The sequence below is a fragment of the Xenopus laevis genome, chromosome 1L (assembly GCF_017654675.1).
Source record: "Xenopus laevis strain J_2021 chromosome 1L, Xenopus_laevis_v10.1, whole genome shotgun sequence".
Taxonomy (NCBI): Eukaryota; Metazoa; Chordata; class Amphibia; order Anura; family Pipidae; genus Xenopus; species Xenopus laevis.
The window spans coordinates 145,219,886-145,233,103 of record NC_054371.1 but is presented as its reverse complement, the minus strand read 5'-3'; the positions used below and the strand labels follow the sequence as shown (position 1 = coordinate 145,233,103).

The 13,218-nt window shown below is 36.5% G+C and overlaps 1 protein-coding gene across 3 annotated transcripts in view; it reads right to left on the bottom strand.

Annotated features, from left to right (window-relative positions):
• Window positions 1–277: 277 nt before the first annotated feature.
• Window positions 278–13,218, bottom strand: part of frmd3.L (FERM domain containing 3 L homeolog) — a 127,369-nt gene continuing 114,428 nt past the window's right edge. Inside the window, exons 12-14 of one of the 3 annotated variants that reach the window (XM_041564402.1) lie at window positions 12,215–12,283; window positions 11,560–11,690; window positions 278–1,496 (exon numbers count right to left, since the gene is read on the bottom strand). In XM_041564402.1, coding sequence (XP_041420336.1) covers window positions 1,192–1,496; window positions 11,560–11,690; window positions 12,215–12,283 — 505 coding nt within the window. In that variant the 3' untranslated portion in view covers window positions 278–1,191. Of the gene's footprint in view, window positions 1,791–5,390; window positions 5,696–11,559; window positions 11,691–12,214; window positions 12,284–13,218 lie in introns of those variants that run through there. The other 2 variants (XM_018258936.2, XM_018258947.2) reach the window with 2 other exon arrangements.

The following is a 13,218-nucleotide window of genomic DNA, read 5'->3' as shown; positions in this document are numbered from 1 at the left end:
GCATTCTACACTTTGACTTTTCATATTCTTTACACTGAGCTTCCTTTACTGGACCACACACACACATATATATGTATATATACTAAAATCCTCATTGTGAACCTAAAGTTTCTCACAGGAAAACGAATAAGGATGGGTTAAAACAGGATTCAAATGCTAGAAATGTTACCACCTCATTTCAGCTGCCCTTCCTCATGTAGTTTTAGTCATAAAAAAAGGGTATATGGTGATTGCACTGAAAAAATAAAACAAAAACAAACATGCTCTTTGTGCAATAATCTTTTCAGTCTGTACAAGTAAATAAGTTACGAAGACATATTTATTTGCTACAAATTTACCAAAATATTCGAACACATAAAAATATAAGAAAAAAAATAAAAACAGCAAAACTGTTGCTTGTATAGGCATTGGTTAACCCCTTGACTGCACAAAGGCCTGCATTAACATTTTTGTGGTTTGCATTGTGTCACAGGCCTCTCTGGAAGGAAGGAGTTTGGGTAATGGCACATGGGGAGACTGGCAGTGTTTTTGTCACTCACCCCTAGGGATTTCTTGCTCCAAGGGATGGCGATAAAATGCTGCCAATCCCTCCCATTCAGAGAATTGTAAATGATATAGTCGCACCTTATCCTGTTTACTGACAGGCACATATCACCCGAAGATACAGGGCCACATATTCCTGAGAAATATGCACTGCCTTTCATTTAACAGGATAAGGCACATTTCCCACATACTTTGAATGGAGGGGGAGATTGGCAGTGTTTTGTTCCCCTCCCTGGAAGCAGAAAATCACTGGGTCAGCAAATCTCCCTATGTGCCATTACACTTAAGGGGCATCTTCACTGAGGTTTATATTCAAAGTTATCTTCTCAGGGATGTCAAACTTATGGTCCTACCTTTGACCTATAAAGAGGCTGAGGACCATACTTCTGACATGCCTCCTGTACATCTTCAACATTGTCATCATGTTGCTTTTCCATTTCATTATATTTGCAGCTAAAAAATATATACAGAACTGCCCACTATATAGTAAAAAAGCAGTAAACTTAAAAAAAATGTACATTGCACACACTTTTTGGTACCGTGGAGAACTGTTTCATGACCTAGGGAAAGTACTAACAGCTACTCCACTGTAGGGTTTACCATTGGGTAAGCGTTTGAATATAATCCTCAGTCAGTACTTGTACCTATTTAGGTGCTGCCAAACAGGTGTAGTGCTGCACTTAATTTGCAGGCCACCCACTTCCTTAAAGGACAGTAGTATTCATTGTGGAACTGCTCAAATTCTGGTGTCAGACGGATTTCACGTAGGAAAGAAACATCAAGGTTGGATTCCAGCAGAATGAGGAGGAGAGGGAGGACCACCATTAGCAACCCCAAAGCTGCCAAAAGAAGCTTGGAGAAGCTCTTCAGAAAGGCGTTGAGCTGCATGTTTCCCATAACAAAATTGTAGCTCCAGCTTAGCGCTTTCCTGGCCTCTTTCATCTCTTCTTCTTCTGCAATAAGAAATGCATGTTCATCTGCCTCTAAATCCTCAAAGGAATCAGTATCGTCCTTCTCCCGCTCTGCCCTGAGGGGGCTGTTGAAGAGCATTTCAATGCCTTCATCTACTGGGGTGGGTAACAAGCTTGCGCATGGGTTATACACCTGCTCTGAGATAGTTAGGGGCTCCTCTTTGATACTCTCTTCCTCATCGTGGCTGAGATCTGCTGTGGTCTCTAAGCCTCTGGCAGGGGAATTGCGTACCATTGGGGGAGAACTAGCCTCATTTTGCTGTAAAAGCAGGATACCTACAGGATACAGACAGAAAAGACAACAAATTGTTAGTGACAGATAGTACAGATAAACATACTGAAAATGTTTTTTATACAACAAATGTTAGACTACAATAAAAAAGTGTTAGAGTAAGAGACTGGAGTTAAAACGTTTATGTTATGCTTCTGTATTCTTTCATTTTCTTTACTAATGACAGAAATGGGATCTATTCTCTGGAAACCTATAATCCAGAAACTACAAAAATACAGCAATGCCTCCCCCCCTCCATTTCAACAAACATTTCTTCACTGTTCCAGCAATTTTACTTCCCAACACAGGTCATTTAATGGGGCGTGTTTATTTTAGAGGGAACCTAGAGCCCGCCACAGTGAAATTCTACTGCTCTTTATTCAAAATGGATTTTTAGAAACATATTAGTAAGTGAAAGACAAAATTACCCATTGATTAATACACCTTTGTACTATGATGAGCTCTAGTTTCACTGTTTGATAAATATGCCCAATGTCTCTTATTGTGTCCCTGCCCTTTTAGACTGTCATCCCTTGTGGGCATGTTCATTACCTAGGGGCTTATTTATATTTTGTGTAAAGCAAAATTCGCCAGAAAAAAAGTAAAAAGCTGTGTAAAATAAATGACAAATCTATCAAGGTGCGTTTATTTTTCGCCATATGAACGCCAGATTTTCCTCCGTTATTTTACATTGCTCCCGACTTTTAAAAAGCATGTAAAAAATGTACACCATACACCACATAATAAATCTGCCCTCTAGTGTATTGGTTTGCCTATATGTCATTTGTTGTACCCATATGTATGTACAGCCCAGCAGAATCTCTTTTAATAAATGAATGTAATACTAACACATACACTAGCATTAATCTATCTTTTTCTATTTAAAAGTGTTTACTAAGTTTTACATATGGTACTCCACATTACAGATTGGCCTCTTGTGCTGAATATCCCAGGTTCCATTCCCAAGCATTCCACATACAGTAAATAAAACCTATACTTGCAATGTGTCATTTATAGAGCAGGTGTTGGTGTATGGGACCCAAGACCCTTTGCGTAGAATACATTAAACAGAAGGAAATAAATTAAAAAACAGCAAAAATATTTATGGATTCATTCCTTTTACCAGATTTGGAAACAATTTACCTGAAATCACAATACAGAAAGCGTGGTGATGTGTGTGGTTCTGGCATAAACTTAGTAGAAATAATACCCTACACTTGTCACATACAATTTGTCCCCCACTGACCTTTTACTTGTTTCATGCCTGCCCACCATTTATAAAAATCTCCTGCTGGAACCGAAACCAAATGGAGAAATGATAAGTTAACTAAAGCTTTTTTAATGGTCTTTCAGTTTATTTAGTATTTTATTATTCATTTATTATTTGCATTTGTATGTGAAACTTTAAGTACCTTGAAATGATTGTGTTGGCGTGTCTCTACTATGAACATGATTGAATTAATATACTTATTAGAAATGAAGAGATCAAAGAGTGTCAAAGCGTGAGACACAGATGTCTGGATCAGCAGAGGAGTTGCTGAGGTAAAGGGTCAAAAACCACACTCCATGAAATACGCAAGATAATTGCTTAAAAAAATAATTGCCTGTCATCAAGGGAACAGAACATCTAAAGACCCATTGACCCACAGTAATTACAGGAAGTTCTCAATGACAGCCTCTTAACACAATGGATTTAATAATTATTTTGTCAATGTAATTGCATTATTCTTTCAGCTGGGCCATCTTTTACATCCGGAGTGCAATAAAAAGCCACAAGCAATGCAATCTAAATGTCAATCTATTTCTTACGGTGGTCATGCACTGGGCAATTCTCTGTGGTATCCAACCAGTCAGGCTATGGACCAATCAGACATATAAAGTGGCCATATACATGCATGCTGCCTTCCAGTGTTCCATTTGTTTGAGCCAACAGCCCGAACTGCAAGAATTTAAGGATAGCTATGACTTGCTGACATGATCAGCAGATGACATTTTTAAAGTAAACATGTCATCTGTGATCCAATAGCATCACAGGATGGTCTGTCGAAACCCAGCACACACCTGGCTGCTCAGTGATCCTCCTCAGTATAGCGAATAGGGTTTAATTGTCTATTATTATTATAACTATTATTATAAGTCTGAACAATATGGTATCTTTTATAATATTTACAATTCAGCTTTTAATATAATTTCATATGTGTTCATATTTTCAAGTGAAACATCTAACAGAATAGATTAGCAGAGCCTTTAAAAAATATACCTTACAGTTCCTTATTACTATACCTATTGTACATGCACAACTGATTTACAATATGCTCTTTCGCCTTCATGCCCACTGAACTTGTTAAAAAAAAATCAGAATTGCAAAAGTAAATTCTACATTGTAATCATTGAGATTCAGAATGTCATTATGTTACGGCAAAGCACAGCTCTGATAATCCTCAGATAAACATTTTGTAGTTGCAGCTGCCGAAAGTTTAAAGATCAAAATGTTTTACTGCAGAATATGTGTGGACTTCATCTACGGGGTTCACTGATATGCAGTAGAGCTGTGGAGTCGGGAGCAATTTTTGAGTTGCCAAAAATGTTCCGACTTCTCATAATTTTAAACACAAGCACTGGAAATAATCAAATCAGATTTAAGAGCTTCTATGAAAGAGGATATGGCAGAAACAATTCTGTTTTTAAGAACAATACTTAATTAATTTTGGATTGCATTTAGCAGCTAGATGCCAGGTTCAATTAATATATAAGTGGTCTTAGGTTTTCTGATTGTTTTTTGGTTTATGTAGTTTATGTAGTTTAAATTTGGTTTTGTTTTAGACTTACCAAATGATGTGGTTTATATTTTTGAGCTTTGGCAGAAACAAAATGCCTTGTAAGTTGTGTACCTAACTTCTTTCAACTAACATAGAAATTACATTAGAAACTATAACACCAAAAAAGAATTCTAAAGTAATTAGCATATAATATAATATTAGGTTGCACTGGTAAAATGGTGTGTTTGCTTCAGACGACTAGTATAGTTTATACTGTGTAACCATGGGGGCAGCCATTCAAGCAGCTGGAAAAAAGGCACAGGGCACAAGCCCTGTCCAATACAATGGTGTTTTATATGTTATGTGCTATGTAAACTGTGCCTTTTCTCCTTTTTTCCAGCTGCTTTAATGGCTACCCCATGGCTACACAGCAGTCTGTTTATATAAACTATAGTAGTGTTTCTGAAGCAAACCTGTCAGTGCAGAGCAACAGTACATTAATTTTCATTATTTTGATACACTTTGAGTTTTACGTGTTACTGTTAAAAACAATCAGAAGTACCATAAACTGAGGAGTCGGAGTTGAAGGATTTATGTATCGACTCCACAGCCCTGATATGCAGCGGATGTTAGTAAATATTCACAAGCCACATTGTACAGCCCCACCACTAAATACATCATGATTTCTCATTAAATTAATTTGAATTGGTCACTGTTAGTGGAATGAAACATTTGAATCAGTATCTTTGTCTAGTCTTTAATTCTTGCACTTATGCCCATGAAACACTCAAATTTAATACTCTTCCCCTTATGCCCATGACAAATATAATAACACAAAGGCTTTACCATCACTCCTGACTTTGAGCTTAGATCCAAGCCTTAGCAGGCGTACAAACACCATCTTGTTGGAGTAGTTGACCATGCGCAAATAAACACTTTTTGTTGTCTTGATTTTCACCAAGCACTTCATTGTGCTCTCTCCAATCGACACACTAGTACCAACTACTGTCTCCCAAATGCGTGCTCTCCCAGAGTAACAAACGCTTTTGGTCATTTACAGAAACAGAATGGGAAGGTCATATAAACAAAGCCAGGGATTTGAGGTGGAGGATAAACTGAATCGACATGCTAATAATAACCACTCTCATAATTCTTAGCTTTAGAACCATATCCTGCATCCTTTCACACTGCATCACCTTTATTTATAGATACCAGAACAGGGCAGAAAAAAAAAATCAATGTATTTGTATTGTTTAACAACAATAAAAATGAGTAACTACAAGAAAAATCTGCTTAACTAAGAACAGCATTTTCCCATAAATTATGCATAAAAAAGGAGACTTTGCCAGTGAATGACAGTAAATCTGCTTGGCTAATAGGGACGTTCATCCATTTTGTTTTCATGTCCCAAGTCAACTACCTCCATTCCCTCTCTGTCTATATTCCTCTTAACTATTGCTCCCCAACTAAGATTCAACACTTGGGGGCCCATTTACTTAGTTCGAGTGAAGGAATAGAATAAAAAAAACTTCGAACTTCGAATGTTTTTTTTGGCTACTTCGACCATCCAATTGGCTACTTCGACCTTCGACTACGAATCGAACTATTCGAACTAAAAATCATTCGACGATTCGATAGTCGAAGTACTGTCTCTTTAAAAAAAACTTCGACCCCCTAGTTCGCCACCTAAAACCTACCGAAGTCAATGTTAGCCTATGGGGAAGGTCCCCGATTAGATTTTTTGTTCGATCGTACTATTTGCGGTAAATCTTTCGACTTCGATATTTGAAGTCGAAGGATTTCAATTCGGCAGTCGAATATCGAGGGTTAATTAACCCTCGATATTCGACCATAAGTAAATTTGCCCCTTGGTGCATGCAATTATGATACAGGTATGAGACCTATTATCCAGGACCTGGGGTTTTCTGGATAACATATCCTTTAAGGAGAACTAAACCCCCCCATGGTGATAAGTCCCCACTGGCCCCCCTCCACCCCTCCCCCGCTGGCACATTGGTCTTCTTCCAGCGATTTGGCAAATTCCGTCACTTCTGGTGCATGTCGCAGTTGTAACAAACACAAACGGGAAAACTTCTCAGATTGCGCATGCCCCAATACGCTGCTCACTGTACGAAGATTACAGAAGCGCAGAAGATGGTGCCCGTGAGCTCCGCTGCGCTCAGTCTGGATGGACGGTCAGTAATCCTACAGATTTCAATTCTGGGGTAACACTTAGAAGGGGGAGGCAGCGGGGATTTATCACCGTAGGGGGGGGGTAAATTCTCCCTTAAGTCTACTAGAAAATCATGTAAACATTAAATAAACCCAGTAGGCTGGTTTTGCTTCCAATAAGGATTAATTACATCTTAGTACAAGCTACTGTTTTATAATTACAGAGAAAAAGAGAACCAGTCTTACATTTTTTTAATATTTGAATAAAATGGAGTCTATGAGAAACAGCCTTTCCGTAATTTGGAGCATTCTAAATAATGGATCTCATATCTGTATAAGGTGCAATGACTTTAAAAATAGTAATGCTTTTAATGCATATAAATAAAGCTAAACTATTGATTTTACACACTGCTTCTCCCTTGTATACATATAAGCTGCATTTTTTCCAATATATTGTACTTCCTACCTAATATGTACACCCACGTTTTTCACTGTAGGTTTTGTTGTACAGACATGGGATACCTTATCTAGAAACCCATTATCCAAGGCCATCTCCCATAGACTCCATTTTAAACACAGTAGCTTGTACTTGGTTGTTACTAAGCTGCATAAATCCATATCGGTGACAAAACAATCCTATTTTGTTTATTCAATGTTTAAAGGGTTTTTAGCAGCCTTAAGTTATGGAAATCCAAATTACAGAAAGATCCCTTATCCTGATCCTATACCTGTACTAACAATATTCTCTTCACATACAAATGTATACATTGAATGATTTTCAGTATTTGGGAAGAAAATAAATACAGACCACTGGTTTATTCAGGTTATCTGTTCACACAACAATCAGTATTTGTAACTTGGCAAGGAGCTTACAGAGTGGTTCCAATTTTATACCAATTAGTCTACCTATAGTAGGGAACCTGCAGAGAAGCTCACAGTGACTGGGACTGTTAATAGATTGGCTTTAGCCCCAAATTTGGTGAAGACATGTTGCATGAGGCTGACACCACTTCTGCTGACTTCATAACTCACAAATGCAGACAAGCCCATGTGAAACAGGAAATTTGTGTGCGCAGAAAAGTTGCTACGGTATACTGTTTTCATTTTTTAGGGTAAGGCCAGACGAGGAGATTCGGGGAGATTTTGTCGCCTGGCGACTTATCGCCACGTCTTTTGCGCGACTATCTCCCCGAACTGCCTCAGTGTTTTTTCTCCATAGGCTACAGCGCAAAATCGCCTGCGCTAATGCACACGCGGCGATGCGTTTTTAATAGTCTGAACAGAAGGATAAGTAATAAAAAGTAACAATAACAATAAAACTGTAGCCACACAGAGCAAGGGTATTGGGCTGCAGGGTTCAGTGACCCCCATTTGAAAGCTGGAAACAGGCAGAAGAAAAAGCTAAATCATTTGAAAACTATAACAAATAATAAATTAAGACTAATGGAAAAGTGGCTAAGAATTAGCCATTCTATATGATACTAAAAGTTAACTTAAATGTGGACTACCCCTTTATTGATTTTTTTTTTTGCAATGCTGCTCATTTACTTTAATTTATGATGATAGCATCCCATAAAAGAGTATACATCAGTACCTGATCCCTCCAAGATATGCTGATTTGTTTAAAGCTGTTGTTTTGACTGTAATCAGGTCTACCACACGTTTATTCTACAAGCAAAGAATGCCGCAGCTTGTAATTAAAAACATATTGTAAAAAAAACTCATATGCATAGGATTCATGCTTTTGCAAGCCTAAAATGTGCTGCATAACATTCCATATTCAAGCTGCACTACAGGCCACACAAGCAGGAGAAGGCTAAGGCAAGGATATCTTGCAAGCGGGATGCAAAGATGTTTAGAGTCAGAAGCCACAAAACCAGAATTCAGGAAAGAGGAGTAATACAAAAAGCTTTACAGCAATGCTACATTAGGAGCCACAGGGAGGGCAGAGAGTAATACAGTATATGAGATATAAAGATGCCTAAACTCACACATATTTTTCTAAGCTGGGGGTGGAACTCCTTTGGTCAGCTGCAGGCTTTCTGTGGGGTCTCAGAGGAAGAGTTGACATGTCAGACTTGTTCAGATTAATATTTCTCTAGAAAGTTGCTTTATGTTCAGAATCCCTTAATACATTTTTGAAAGCTGCTTACAGCACTAATAGTTATATAACTTACTTTAAGGGGATTTAATGAAACCGCATTAGCGTCTGTGAATATTTATATTATTTGTGTTTTCTGATATCTGGCTGTACCTAAACAGTACCAAAGACTTTATTGAGCTCTCGTTGCTGGAAATATTTAGGTGCCTTCCAAGCACTTACACAAAGCTGTACATCACTAAGCACCCCCATGAAATAAACATGCATACAATAAATGCATAGAATTTGTAAACTATTAACACAGTAAATGATAAATAACTACATTAAACACAGACACCTGCAAAAATTACACAAGAATGACCAGCTTTTAACATTTTGGCTTGTGCTGTTTTTTCCTATGAGCAAAACATCATCAAATGAGTTTTTAGTATGTTATAGATGGTATGGACAGACCTATTCAAAGCAACAATTCAGTTTCGATTCATTTTTTTTTCTGCACTGTAATTATTCCTCCGGTTCTACCACTGTCCAGCCTGCAGCTGAAAATAAGGTTTGATGTCAGGGTCACCGACTCCAGCAACCATAACAATTTTTTTTTTTACCATAAAGCTTTCATTTTTTTTTTTGTTACTCTTATTTTTAATTAGTTATATTTCTAGGCAGGTCTTATTCTTATCTTATGACTTATTTTCTGCTGCCTGGTTAGAAAGATAATAACTGTAAGCTCTATTCAGCAGGGCCTTTTTATGTACTGTCTGTATTTGTATGTATCTGTATGATGAGTACACAGATCTGAACAGTGCTGCGGAATATCTTGGCGATTTATTCATGCTTGTTAATAATAATATTTATCATATATTTTTAATTCTAAGTCTGACAAACAAAAACAGCACAGCAGAGTTTTTGCCATTATATTATATACACATTATATTATTGATCCGGGTATGGGATCATTATCTAGAAAACCGTTATCCAGAAAGCTCCAAATTAGGGGAAGAGTGTCTCCCATAGACTCCATTTTATCCAAATAATTAAAAATTGTAAAAAATTATTTCCTTTTACTCTGTAAAAATAAAGCAGTGCCTTGTACTTGATCCAAACTAAGATACAATTTATACTTATTGGAAGAAAAAACAACCTATTGACTTTGTTTAATGTTTACATGATTTTCTAGTAGACTAGGTATGAAGATCCAAATTACAGAAAAATCCATTATCCGGAATAACCCAGGTCCCGAGGATTCTGGATAACAGGTTCCATTAAATCTTGTATATTATAAGAAATAGTATATACCCTACTGTAATAGGGATATTAAAGGGGTTGTTCACCTTTGAGTTGAGTTAGTTTGATGTAGAGACTGATATTCTGAGACAATTCGCAATGGTTTTCATTTTGTATTATTGGTGGTTTTTGAGTTATTTAGCTTTTTATTCAGCAGAATTTCAGTTTACAATGTCAGCAAACTGTTTCCAAATTACCCTAGCAACCATGCATTATTTGAATGAGAATATGGAATATTTATAGGGGAGGGTCGGAACAGAAAGATAAGTAATAAAAAGTAGCAATAACAATAAATTTGTAGCTTTGCAGAGCATTTGTTTTTAGACGGGGTCAGTAACCCTCTTTTGAAAGCTGGACAGAGTTAGGAGAAGAAGGCAAATCATTCATAAACTATAAAAAATAAATAATGAAGACTAATTGAACAGTTGCTTAGAATTCTATAACATATTAAAAGTAAACCTGGAGGTGAAACATCCCTTTAAGGGGCTACTAAAACTCAAATTTATCTGGTCGTGCTTTTTGAGGCAAAAACTCTAATTTTATGTGGAAAAAAACTAAAATTTTTCAAGATTTGTTATACCTCGATGCTGCAAAAGCCAGAATCAGAAAATCTACCATCTCAGACCTGTCCCTATCCCAATTGGACAGGTCTGCGCTGAGTTTAGTGCGATAATCTGATAAATTCAGGTTTTTCAGGGAAAAAACTGAAAAAATCAAGTGATTCGGGTAAATGTCTGAAAAAACGTACAATTCCAGTTTTCGCTCAATTTTATCCTGGTTTTTTCCCAATCAGATTTATTTAAGTTATTTTATTAATAAATAAGGCAAAATCAGGCATGGGAGTTTGGTTGAGCTTTTTTAATTTTGATTATGAGATTAATTCGGATTGTAGTAAATAACCCTCTAAAAGTCACTTTGGAGTTACACAACCTCTATAATAGCCTGTAATCTTATGTCTTTATATGGTCATGAAAGTTCACATGAGTCTGGTGAGTAGGATTAGCACATTTTTTGTGCAGATGACCTCACAGAAAGTTTGAATATTATGATATCATAAACATGATGTCTATAGAGTTCAAGATGGCCAGGAAAATGCCTTGGGGGGCATATTTTGACCTTCATTAAGACATTCCATGGGTAACAGTAACATCTAACTGTAAGAAAAGTTACTATTGTTGGTAAAAAGGGAATTTTACCCCGGCTAGCCTTCAATATAATACACTAAGCCATTCCATACACAGAACACTATATTCAATAAAGTAAAGTATTCAAAAACAACTTTACCCCCCTACCTAATAAAAGTTTCTGTTATATATATATATATATATATATATATATATATATATATATATATATATATATATATATATATATTTATTTATTTATTTTTTTAATGCATAAGCACAAACTACATACCTTTTTTTAATCCACAGTATATTAAAAGGGGATTTACAAATTTACCTTCATCTATTTGAGTATCTTCTTCTTCCTCTTCTTCATTTGGAGATGGTATTAGTGGCTGCAGAGGTTCCATGTTGATAATCAGCTGTTTGTTTAAGGAGTAGGAACTGCGGCTGTGTGGTATCAGGGACCTAATGACAAAATGGTGTCAGAAATGCAGCATGGTATGTGATAAAAGCCTATTCAAATTACTATTCAAAGTATAAGTCATAACTTAGACTTTGGATCCAAAACAAGACTTTTGAAAGTTTCCTGCAGCTTTTGCTGTCCCCACCACCCCGGTACAATTCAATACAAAGTTGGAGAAAATGTTGAACTGAGTATTAATCAGCCATGTAGCATGTGCTGGCAACCATAGTAAATAAGTTCATAATGTTTGGGAATAAGAAGCAGCTGTTGGAGGGCAAAGCTGCTTATTTGCTGCAGTTCTTTCTAACATGCTCAACATGCTCAAGTAACCTAAATACACCATACAACTGAATTAGTTTGTGGAGTATTTCATGACATACCTATTTCATATCCTGCTGTGTTACAATAGGAAATACAATACTGTAATTAATTTAACAGCTTATCCCTAAACCTACAGCTTCATGAAGCTAAATGTGTGTATATGCCAAGCAACTAAATACTTCAGTTACGGTTCATAGTTAATTACCTATGCACTTCTGGTGGGTCTCTCTGGATTTTTGAACTTGCTTCTACTACTTCCTTTGCAACTTTTCCACTGTATAAAAAAAAGACATATGACAGAGATTTAATATTTTAACACTGCAACAGAAAAGCAAGTAGAACCCACAGGTAACTGAGTAGTACCCTTGGATGTGATCTATAGATCTATGGGATCTATTATATGGAATGCTTTGGACTTTGGGCTTTCCATCTACTACAAAACATTTAAAAACTGAGCACTGCATTGTCATAAATATGGATTCATGTTAGCTTAGTTATCATCAAGAACAAGGGATTATGTAATTATTAAAGAAAAGGCAAATCTGTAGAAATCAAACACCTTTTTTAAACAGGATTCTTGGGAAATGGCAATGCTGTAGTTCAGAATTTTCTGGATAATGTGTTTCTGGATAATAGATTCCATACATGTACTGTATTTGTACAAATAGTACCAGCACATACAGTGGTCAGCTTTGTGTCCACAGCCATTAATTGATGGTAATACTGAGGTTCAAAAGAAGGCAGAAATGCCTGTTAATATAGTGGTAAGTAGAATATAAACAGTACTATGTAAATTCATAATGGTCATTTAATAATTAGGCAGTGCTTTTCTTTTTATGGTAGGCAGAGGGAAGAGGGGAAATTAAGTATTCCTGCAACCAAGAGTTGTGACTTTGGACAAATGTTTCCTATCCCTGATTTTCAGTCTCCCTACAAATTATAAATTATTTAATAGCCGGAAGTCCACATGTCTGATTTCTGTAAATCACTATCCAAGCCAGAGGGACATACCCTAGTTCCATAGGCAGTCACAATGCACAAACAGATATATGTCCCAAGGCTTTTTTTTGTAGTAAAAATAAATTATTTATTAATAATCACATTAAAACGTTTTCGGTACATACTGACCCCACATGGCCCACCTTTCGTACCCTCCGGCACTTAGTCATAGGTGTTTCCCTACAAATCATGATACACTGTACCTATATT